The sequence below is a fragment of the Vitis riparia genome, chromosome 9, assembly GCF_004353265.1.
Source record: "Vitis riparia cultivar Riparia Gloire de Montpellier isolate 1030 chromosome 9, EGFV_Vit.rip_1.0, whole genome shotgun sequence".
In the NCBI taxonomy this organism is placed as follows: domain Eukaryota; kingdom Viridiplantae; phylum Streptophyta; class Magnoliopsida; order Vitales; family Vitaceae; genus Vitis; species Vitis riparia.
This window is the reverse complement of record NC_048439.1, coordinates 5,104,501-5,116,400: the sequence shown is the minus strand read 5'-3', so window position 1 is coordinate 5,116,400 and position 11,900 is coordinate 5,104,501. Positions and strand designations below refer to the sequence as shown.

The 11,900-nt window shown below is 33.4% G+C and overlaps 2 protein-coding genes and 1 non-coding gene across 3 annotated transcripts; 2 read left to right on the top strand and 1 right to left on the bottom strand.

Annotated features, from left to right (window-relative positions):
- The first annotated feature begins 2,221 nt into the window (after positions 1 to 2,221).
- LOC117922521 (probable 2-oxoglutarate-dependent dioxygenase AOP1) lies at positions 2,222 to 3,799 on the top strand. The gene is made up of 3 exons (XM_034840653.1): positions 2,222 to 2,637; positions 2,733 to 3,057; positions 3,327 to 3,799. Exons 1-3 carry the CDS (start codon positions 2,264 to 2,266, stop codon positions 3,567 to 3,569), a joined length of 942 nt encoding a protein of 313 aa, XP_034696544.1. The 5' UTR covers positions 2,222 to 2,263; the 3' UTR covers positions 3,570 to 3,799.
- A 1,967-nt stretch (positions 3,800 to 5,766) lies between these two features.
- LOC117922479 (probable inactive 2-oxoglutarate-dependent dioxygenase AOP2) lies at positions 5,767 to 7,520 on the top strand. The gene is made up of 3 exons (XM_034840611.1): positions 5,767 to 6,137; positions 6,227 to 6,548; positions 7,482 to 7,520. Exons 1-3 carry the CDS (start codon positions 5,767 to 5,769, stop codon positions 7,518 to 7,520), a joined length of 732 nt encoding a protein of 243 aa, XP_034696502.1.
- A 758-nt stretch (positions 7,521 to 8,278) lies between these two features.
- Positions 8,279 to 8,402, bottom strand: LOC117922797. The gene has a single exon (XR_004652556.1). It is a non-coding gene; the product is annotated as a small nucleolar RNA snoR74 (small nucleolar RNA).
- Between the last annotated feature and the right edge of the window lie 3,498 nt (positions 8,403 to 11,900).

Sequence of the window (11,900 nt, the reverse complement as noted above, 5' to 3'; positions counted from 1 at the left end):
CAAGTCAGGCAATATATATTTTCATATCTTGGATGGGACTTCCTTTGCTTAGTTCATGACCTTTTGGGTTGAAGTTCAATTTCTTTTTATTGACTTGGTTGTACTGCCATTAGGGTTTTACGATGTACACCAATCTGCCATGGACTTGCAAGTTTACTTGTGGTCCTTCGTGAACTAATTTTTTTATTTACCTTCTTCCTGACAACACTACCTACAGTTTCTCCTCTAATCTTACATTGCTTTAGCATCTGGCAAGACTACCTATTGCACTATCCACTATTATGAGGCTCCATCAAATATATACAACATTCCTTGATGGATAACAGAGACCAATTGTAGGATCAGAACATCTCTTTTTTTTTCCTTTGCTATGCATTTGAACATGCATGAAGGTATGGTAAACATATTTTAAAAAAATTACTCATTGTAGGTTTCTATTTCATATCCACAGTTTCCCTGTCTTGCTCTCATAGCATTTTGTCATCTTGAATTGTTTCTTTTTTTGTTAACAATTGCTTCCATTTATTTTCAGATAACCCCAACCATTGGCTAAACTTTCTTGATTAGTTAACAGATTGCCGGGTTCTAAGAATAAATGCATTATGCTTTTAAATCAGGAATAGTGAATCTTTCCACTCTTTACCATCATTAATCTTAGAATTTGGATTTAATTGAGAAATTTCAGAAGGAAGAGACTTTAGCTTCATGAAATATTAATTGATTGTCATCTCACCCTGTAAATAGGCTAATGAGTGGTTGGAGTGATGGGGATGACTGTTCAGTCTTTTTTTAAATTATGGACTCCATCTATCTCTTGATTTTGAATCATTATTTTTTTAATTTATTGTTATTTCTGTAAATCATTGAGAAATAATACTAATTATTTGATAGGAAAGAGTGCATCAATCGTTTCCATTGATTCAGCATATTATGAATCATTATTCAATGAGAATAGTTTCAATATCAACTGTTTTTCAGTATGCTTGGCTTCTTCCTATTAATAGTTGTATTTGTATGGATGCATTGGAAGCAGCATCAATGAAAAATCACTCCTCAGGACCACTTGAATCATTGTCAATTCTTATGCATAAAACTGACTACATATATAAAATATAGGCTCTCATCGGCCTTTTGACAACATTGTCCCATTAAATTATGCAGAAAAACCCATACTTATTGAAGAACAATGAGCTGTTATTTGATGGGGATGGTTTTGGAATCCAGTTATATTATTTAGATTTTCTTCATCACTGACCAGCACTGAAATGAAACAAATTGTCAATGAGTTTAGGATTGAGTTAGCTAACTAAATTTGAATGTCACCTGCTATATATGCTGATGTCACACGAGTGTTTCTTTAATTCGATATTTTTGCAGAATTTCACTTTCTGGTTTAAATGACTTGCGAGGACCACTGCAATGAATCAATTATTGTCTAATATCTTATTCCATGTGGTATTATACTCCCTTCATACCCAACCATTGCGAGGACCACTGCAATGAATCAATTATTGTCACATTGATAATGATATATACTAATTTAAATGTATGCCATCTTCACTCATAAAGGCGATTTCTACAAAGGTATTATTGATGCAGTCTTGACAAATGAAAATGGTTTAGGCAGTGCTTTTAGCTGATGCTCTGATATGTTTCCTCATTAGTTACTGTCTTCAAATGGGGGGACCATGACGGCCATCATATAAATTAGAAAGATGTTACTATCTGTTCATGGCTGTATCTCATAGTCTCCATGTATGAAAGGTCCATCATGCAAGATGCTCTCCCAGCTCAGTAAAATCTTTAGGACTCTTAATTTTATATTTGGATAGATATCATAGAGTATTGTTGCATCATTCCAGATATCATAGATTATGGAAAGGACAAAGCTAGTTTGATTTTGTGGTGGAAGAAAATATTAAAATTTCAGATTGAACAAAAAGTAATCACCCATGAAATTTTTTATTTTGGGCTTTCCCCAATATTTTAGTGATTAATTAATTTATTCAAAATAATAAGCTCCCTGGCCTAGGCAACCTTTTTGGGTTGATCAAAGAGTTAATTAAAACAATGATAAGGGAAAATTCAATTTTTTTTTTTTTTTTTTTGGTGATTTGGACAACTAATGATCTTATCATAGGTCATGGCATGCGCCAGTGCACCAATGGAACTCTATAAGTAACATGAACAATTAACACTAATTTATCCTTCAATTGTCTCAAACAGCCATCAAATTGCTCGCCAAGAATTAAAAACGAAGATCATGGGTTCTGAAACACATCCCAAGCTTCCTATTATAGATTTCTCTGAGGAAAATTTGAAGCCTGGGTCAGATTCTTGGTTCTCTGTGTGCCATGATGTCAGGCATGCCCTTGAAGAGTACGGCTGTTTCATGGCATACTACAATCAAGTTCCTTTAGAACTTCACAACAAAATCTTTAATGCATTAGGAGAGTTGTTTGATCTCCCCACAGAGATTAAAGTAAAAAACACTAGTGATAAACCTAGCCATGGTTATATTGGGCAAATACCTGCTTATCCTCTCCATGAAAGCATGGGCATCGATCACGCAACCAATCTGGAAGAAATTCAAAGTTTCGCCAAACTCATGTGGCCAGCTGGAAATGAGCATTTCTGGTATATTATTTAATTTATTTTTTCATATTAGTTTCTTAAAATTTTTAGCATTTTGCCTAATTGTTTCACTCTTTTTTCTTCTTCTTCTTGATTAGTGAAGTTGTGCATTCCTATACAAGTCTACTAGCTGAATTGGAACAACTAGTGATGAGAATGGTACTGCAAAGCTATGGCATAGAGAAGTACTTTGACTCTCACATTGCATCAACCAGATACCTACTTCGATGCTTGAAAAATCGAATACCCAAGATGAACGAGAATGATATAGCTTTCCCCACTCATTCAGACAAGAGTTTCATGACCATACTTCAACAAAATCACGTTAGTGGTTTGGAGGTAGATACTAAGGATGGCAAGTCGATTGGTTTTGAGCCCCCATCACCATCTGTCTTTATAGTCATTGCAGGTGATGCATTCATGGTAAGGTCACTAATCTTCGATTTATATATATCTTGTGAAAATTTTTAGAAAAGATATTGACTCAAGAATTTCCAGTAATTTAAATCTCTGTTTGTAGTTGTTTCTTGCAACTTGGTTCTTTCCCCCAAGGTTACACCTTCCACGACCTTCTTTTAATTCGGTGCTTCTTTTGGCATCTTACCTAATCTCTAGTGTACCCTTTAACCAGAACCAGTAAGGTTTAATTCTAAGGCTTTAATAGAAACGATGGATGGTTTCCTTTTGCTTAGGCATGGAGCAATGGCAGAATACATCCTCCTAAACATCGAGTCATAATGAGAGCAAATGAAGAGAGATACTCACTGGCGCTGTTTGCATTTAAGAATGGGATGATAAAAGTTCCAGAGGAATTGGTTGATGACAAACACCCATTGCAGTTTAAGCCATTTGATCATGTTGGGTTTATTCGTTTCTTTCACACAGAAGAGGGTCGGAAATCAAACTCTGCTATCAAAGCCTATTGTGGTATTTGAGTCCTCTCTGCTCTAAAGAGACTGTTATGCAGATACACTGTGTGCCAACCGTTGGTGCTGTCTTATGTAATCAAGGATGTGTATGTTTGTTGGTTTTCTATAGATTTGTATGTGTGTATGTGTTTTCCTAGGATTTTTGCTGTTTTTGGATAATTACCTACATGTAGATATGTTTGATTTTCCGAAAATACTAGAAAAGGAAAAAAAAATGTCAAAGAAAATAATTTTCATATTTGGTTTCACTATATATATATATGATACAAATTCAAATATAATTAAAATTAATTAAAAATTATGTAATTTTTAAACTATTTAATATTTACATAATAGTGGGAAAAATAAGTGAAATGAGTTTGAAATAACATACAAAAATAATTTATTAATTTTAAATCGATTTTTTATTTTGCCTAACTTTTTTTTCTTGTACTTTTCTCATTTTTCTTTCCCTTACATTTTTCTTCAAATTTTCTAGAAATCATAGTCAAAATATTTGTCTTAGTGTAACTATGATAGATATATAGGGCAGATAAGAGGTTGTGAATTAAGATAGAACCTCGAGCTCTCGTTGATCAGTTTTTTGCTTTTTTTTTTCCTTATTAGATAATCATACTCCATCAAGAAGACAAACCTATTTCTATGAAAAATATTACAATGGGAATTCTTTATGAAACAAAAATAGTTATAGGAAAACTCCCTTACTAAAGATCTTCTAACAGAAAAATAATCTAGGACTTCGAAGGAATTGATCTAAGTGATTTGAGACACTTCTCAACAATCTTTATAACTGAAATTTCCAAGTTTTACAAACTTGGAAGCCTTCTATAGGGCTTCCCTCATAGCCATGAAAGGATCCTCCAATACCTCAAACACCAATTAAATTCAAGAATTAATATATGAATAAATTTAGCAATATATATTTTGGAAAATTTATATATGAATAAATTTAGGAATATACATGTTGGATTCTTCATTATAGTGGTTTTTTACTATTGATGACTTCATGATAAGTATTAGGTTCCTCCTCCTTAATACTTCTCCACCAAACTAAGTGCATAAATAATAAAATCATAACATACTTTGAGGTCTACTTCTTTAGTCTATCTCTAGCCAAATATATATACCATTTCTCTTTTGCAATGAATTTTCTTTTTCATCAAGATGTTGCACGTCTCCTTTTTTGAGTTATTTGAAAGTTCCTTTACCGTGTTTCTTGAAGCTTTAAGCTCAAACTCTATATTTAAAACAAACATATACATTGTAATCCAAAAAAAGACACAATTCCAATGCTTTGAATCAGATTTTTCATGCATAAAAACCTGCACGTTCTGTGATGAATTGCTTAATGCATAGACCCTCCCATAAGTATTAAAGAGGGATTGTTGCTTAATCCATAGACCCTCCCACAAGTATTAGATGGATTGTGTGTGTATGTGTGTGTGTGTGTGAGAGAGAGAGAGAGAGGGAGGGAGGAGGAGGAGGAGGAGGAGTGTAAGTATTAGAGGAATTGTGTGTGAGAGAGAGAGAGAGGGGAGGAGGGTCCCTCCCACAAGTATTAGAAGGATTGTGTGTGTGAGAGAGAGAGAGAGGGAGAGAGAGAGAAAGGAAGGGCACGAGAGAGAAAAACAGAGAGAGAGGGGGAGGGAGGGAGGGAGAGAGGGAGTTAGACAAAGGAAGGGCTTGCTTGAACATGTCATTCACCATGAATATTGTTTATTCACTCATTGATTAAACTTGTTATTCATGATGAATATTGTTTATTCAACTGTAGCAGTCATGTCTATCTCACATCTTACTCCATGGACAAGCCAACTTTATAAGTAGCATAACCAATGAAGGTTAATGTATCCCAAAATCCTCCCGGCTATGTTTGATATGTAGAAAATTTGAGAGAAAATGTAAGGGAAATAAAATAGAAAGGAAAAGTATAATAACATAAAAAATAGATTCAAAATCAATAAATTATTTTTATTTTCTACTTCAAACTTATTTCATTTATTTTAACTCATCGATATAAAGATTAAACAATTTGAAATTGTATAAATTTGCAACTAGTTTTAATTATATTTTATTTTTATAATATTTTTCATATGACAATTAAACATGAGAAAATAATTTTTCTTATTATCTTTTTTGCCTTAATACTTTCTAAGAACCAAATATAACATCCAACTTGTGAAAACAAAGAAAACCAAAAATCATGGGCTCGGAGACACTACCAAAGCTTCCTACCATAAATTTCTCTGAGCAAAATCTGAGTCCTGGTACAAATTCTTGGTTCTCCACATGCATCGAGGTCCAGCATGCCCTTGAAGAATATGGCCGTTTCATAGCAGTGTTCGATGAAGTTACCTTAGAAATTCACAACGCAATCTTTAGGACACTAAAAGAGTTGTTTGATCTTCCCACTGAAACTAAAATTCAAAACACTAGTCACAAGCCTTACCATGGTTATGTTGGGCAACTCCCCTTCATTCCTCTCCATGAAAGCCTGGGAATCAATAATTCAACAACCCAAGGAGTTCAAAGTTTCACAAAAATCATGTGGCCTGCTGGAAATCAACATTTCTAGTATAGTTCCTTCCTTTTCCCCCTTTTTCGTTCAGAACATATTGATTATTATGCTGATTCTGTACATGTTTCTCTTCCTTGTTAATCAGTGAAAGTGTGGATTCCTACTCCATGCTACTTGCTGAATTACAAGAAATAGTGATGAGAATGGTTTTGGAAAGTTATGGCATCAAGGATGGATATGACTCACACATTGGATCAACAACTCATCCACTTCTAGTAGTGAAAAATCAAGTACCCGAGATGCCAGTCAATAATGTAACTTTTCCATGTCACACGGACAAGAGTTTCACGACCATACTTCCGCAAAAACAAGTTGGTGGTTTGGAGATAGAAACAAAGGATGGCAACTGGATTGCTTTTGAGCCGCCCTCACCTCTTCCTTGTGTCATAGCAGGCGATGCATTCATGGTAATTCCCTCTATTATCTTCTATGTTACATCTACTGAAAAAACCCATCATAATAACTCAAGACACAAAGTTCTCAGTCTTACTTTTCCATCGTCTTCTTGCCATAAATCATTATTTTGACTGGTTTTTTCTCTACTCAACCCCAAAAATTATTCACAATAAATCCACCACCGCAAAGCAAAACAAAAAAAGGCCTTAAGACAAAACTTGTTATAATTCACTTACGGAATTTTTTTATGATTAAGCTGCAAGTAGTAACGGAAGAGATGTGTTCTACTTTGGGTTAGGCATGGAGCAATGGCAGAATACATTCTCCTAATCATCAAGTGGTCGCGAGAGGGAATGAAGAGAGATACTCACTGGGGGCTGCTTTCTTTCAACAAATGGATAATAAAAATACCAGATGAGCTCGTGGATGAAGAACACCCATTGAAGTTTTAAGGCATTTGATCATTTTGGACTTATTCGTTTCTATCACAGAGTGGAGAGCCGAAAATCCAAGTGTGTTGCATGCCAAAGCCTATTGCGGTGTTTGACAACTCTCTGCTCTAATTAATGAAACTCTGCATGTTTAACTTTGTATGTGTACTCTTTGTGTTGATTTCTAGATGCTGTCTATACAAGGTATGTGTTTTCAAATTGCTACTTGTTGAAAAGAAGCATCAATGTTGGTTTTTCATTTTCTAGTCTAGTTATATTATTTTCTGTAAGGCAACTTGTGTGCTCTCAATTTGCCACCCTTGCAGGCTTGCGAAAGAACAAAAATAAATAAATCCAGCATACAAACAAGACCAACAATGACATTCTAACGAATAGAGTGGACAAAGAATTTTTAAAAAGGAACAAAAAAATAAAACAAAACAAAGAAAATTAAGTCATGGAAAGGAAATATAATCAATCTATATTCTGGCTTTGTCTGTGAATGCTGTGTAGCACACTGTCAAATTGATTTCTTTCTTCGTGAACATGTGAGACCATGAATCTTTTCTATTAACATCTTAGATATTTTTCATGCTATTCTGCTAGTAATTAATAAAGCATCTCCTTCTAATATAAACCTTCTGTGTTTAGGCAACAAATTGCCACTCCTTGAGCCATGTGTTTGAAGAAACCCGGTCAGATTAATCTTGGAAAACACCCATTTCTGATAGCCCTTTATAAAGTTTAATGCGGCAAACAAAAAAAAGGTGGGGCGGAGGATCTTGAAAATGATTGGGGCGGCAAGACTCTTTCAAACAACCTCATTTGGTTTCTAAAATGTCAAGATCATCCAAGGGAAACAAAAGCATCTAAGAAAATGACTTATCGTCTGCATGACAGAGTGTCCCATCCTTCATTCTCTGGCCCATGTTAGTGGCGTAGAATTTTTAAATTTAATGTGGTTTATGAGAAGTCAAATAAGATGTTTTCAAAGGCACAATTTCAGTTGTCACACAAGTCATTATTGCAATAAATAAACTTAAAATTTTGAAATTTATATTGAAATTATTTCCTTAAAAAGTGACTTCAATGAATATTTAAACAAACATGGACTCTTCAAGAAAATAAGGGTCTGTGTGGGAAACATTGTTTAAAATAGTTTTTAAGAAAATTGTTTTTAGAAACAAAATTACGTTGGGGAACTAAATTCTAAAAAATAATTTTTGTTCAAAACCAATAAGTAAAAGACAACTTTAACGATTTGTTACAAGCATTGGATGTCGTAAGTTGGTAATTAGTTGTTGAGGCTACAATGGATCATAGCTTACTATACCTTTAACAATAGACAAAACTCTAAGAGATTCAACCAACAACTAATTTTGTTGAAGTTTACAAAAGACCCATTCACAAAAGGCAACAGGCCCCTACTTTTTTCATTAGGTTTCACAAGAACCACAACAACTCATAGTCAAACAAACAAGTCAAAAAATCCAATTACTCAAAAACGTTGATCCTATAGATCTTGGCATGTAATGAACCATGCATTTAAGCATTCTCATCGTCCTTAATAATTCAAATAAAAAAAATTACATGAAAAACTCTACATCAAGAGAGATAGAAGGAACAAAAAAACCTGAAGAGATTATAATACCTTGAAATGAACTCTGAGATTTGAGCCCTCGGCCTTGCAAGCAATGGCACCAAAACAACAGCCATAAGATGCATAGAAAACAACACTATATTTTTCTTAACAAGAGAGTTAGCATAAGAAAAGCAATTGTCATTGAAGATGACAAAGGAACTCATATGATCTCCAAAAGTAAGCTCAAGAATTATCTCAATTTAAAGTCTCAAATTGACACTTTTGCTGCCACAAGAAGTAATATTAGCGAGTCAAAAACATATCGTACAGCATTGAAAATTCTCCATTGGTTCAAAGTAATGCAAGAGAAGATCAAGGCTTTAATCCAAAATCAAACATGGGATTTGGTTCCCAAGCCTTTAGATGCAAATATTGTGGGTTCCAAATGGGTGTTTAAAACAAAGCTGAAGGAAAATGGAACCATAGATAGTTACAAAGCACGATTAGTTGCTCAAAGTTTTTCTTAAATACCAAGTTTGGACTTTGGAGAGACCTCTAGCCCATTTATAAAGCAGACTACAATCAGATTAATCCTTTCACTAGCAGTAACCTTGGGGTGGACAATGAGGCAGTTGGATGTTAAGAATATCTTCTTATATGGGTTTCTAAAGGAAGAAGTATTCATGGAACAACCTCTAAGATTTATAAACGAGGACCTTTTGAATCATGTATGCAAATTAAATCACTCTCTTTATAGCCTTAAGCAAGCTCTAATGGCCTAGTTTGATAGACTATCCCAATGTCTTCTTCATCTGGGGATTTACTATGGCAAAGCAGACTCATCTCTATTTATTCTTCACAAAAGTTAGTCTATTGTTTTGCTACTTATCTATGTTGATGATTTATTGTCACAAACAACGATAACAACATCATTAGTGACCTCATCAACACCTTAAGTAGTGAATTTTCTCTCAAGGACTTAGGATGTTTGCATTATTTTTTGGGTTTGGAGGTTAAGTATCTTTGTAACGGATTGTTTGTTTCTCAAACAAAGCACTCTAGAGATCTCCTAGAGCACACAAAAATGGAGTGTACTCATATCAACACACCTATGGCTCTTAAGTCCACAGTCGCACCTTCTGATGAACAACCTATTGATCCTATATGATATAGGCAACTCGTTGGATCACTCTAATATTTAACCTTCATAAGGCCTGATATTGTGCATGTGGTAAACAAAGCCTACCAATGTTTCTAAGCACCCACTGAAACTAACTTGTGAGTTGTCAAACGCATCCTTAGATATTTTAAGGGACCAATGAAGCATGGAATCAGGTTTCTCAAGCAAAGTTCACTTCGTCTCATTGGTTTTTGTGATGTTGACTAGGTAGGATGCACAATCATAAGAAGAAGCACATCTAGATATAATTTTTTTTTTGGGAGCCAATTGTATCTCATGGTCTTCAAAGCAACAACCTATAGTTCCTAGATTAAGCGCAGAGGCCGAATATCGATAAATAACTTGGCTCATTTTCCTTCTCCATGATATTGGCATTCAACTATGTGAACCTCCTCAATTACTATGTGATCACCTCAGTTCCTATTACATGACAGTAAATCTCGTCTTCCATGTACGTTCCAAGCATATTGAGTTGGACTACCATTTTTTTCAAGAAAAAATTGCAAGTTGAGTTTTGATTACTCGTTTTCTTCCATCGTCCTTACAAGTAGCTGATATATTCACAAAGGCACTCCCTAAGACTTCATTCCAAGTGTTTTGATCCAATCTAGGAGTGCACAAGTTACAAGCCACTAGCTTGTGGGGGACTAATAAAGAAAACTCCAACTCAACAAGCATACAATCCGCGCCAAAGCAAAATCTCTACATGAAAAGTTGATAATGCAATATGTCAGCATACAATTTTGATAATGGAAATCCACCAACATGCAATCTGCCAAGGAAGGAAAACTACTCCCCATATTTGTAATGTGGAAAATCAAGGCTGAAAGGAAATTCTTCACTTGTTCTATAATATTTCATCTTCTATGTAAAGAAAGTATGTATTGTTTTATTTTTATTTTTTTTTTCAACGTTGTAACCATATATATAAGAAAAGAAAACAATAGCAAGGTGGCTATGCAAATTCAACCTTTCAAAAATAGTTTATGTTCTTCATTGTTTGGCTCTCAGGAGTACTTAACCTGAAAAAATACATCAAACAAAAGATTATTATAAAGCTACAAAGAACAATAGGAATGAATGAGGGGAAAATAGGGCACCACCATGGTATTTATAAAAACTATCCATTTGATTTTACAAAACATTCTCATTTTACCACATCTAGCTAAAAAACTAATGTTTTCATAACTGAACCGATCATTGAACCGGAAAAGTTATCGGTTCACGGTTCACTGGTCGGACCAATGATCGAATCACGGTCGAACCGGTGATGTTATAAATATATAATTTATATTTTATTAAAATTAAAAATAATTTTAAGAAAGTTATATAATATTAAAATTATAGCATTTCATTTTATTTTTTTTTTTTTGTATTTGATATGTCTATTAAATGATAAACATAAATATAAATGTATTAATATATCAAATTTTATTAAATAAAATATGTATAATATTTATATATGAAAAGAAAATTATAACATTTAATTTTATCTACATATCTATGCATTTTATTATTTTAAAATTTTAAAAATATTATATTAATTAATTTATATTATTTTCATATTTATTGTTAATAATTATTATTAAAAAAAACATGAATATAAATATTTAAATTTGCTTAAATGTTTTATATTATAAAAATTTGCAAAGAGCATTAATATAAAATATTGTTACCTATATCTATCAAAGGAGTTGTGCAACATAATGATTGGCTCTCACAATTTTAATGAGTTCCACTTGAAGGAACAAGGTCATACATATCATTGAAAAAAACTTCAAAATATTGAAATAATGGAAATACATATCAAAGAAGAGGTGAAATGTGTTGCTGAAGATAGATTCGACCATGGAGCTAACGGAGATACTCACAATGCAAAGAAAAGATGAGAATACAGAGAACACTCTAGGTTGAAAACACGGACTGCGTCTCCATTTTTTTTTTTTTTTTATTCTTAGACCGACAGCAAAAACACGAATAACACATTTCTTTTGTTCTCTAAAAACAAGGCCTCTTAAAAACATGAAGAATACTAAGAACAAAAAACAGTCCATAAAATTCTTATTATTACTTCACAAATTGCCATAATTTGAAAATAGTTTTTTAATTATCATAAATCTAATTATATATACAAACATACATGTTGTACATGCTACCAAAAATTTGTTCA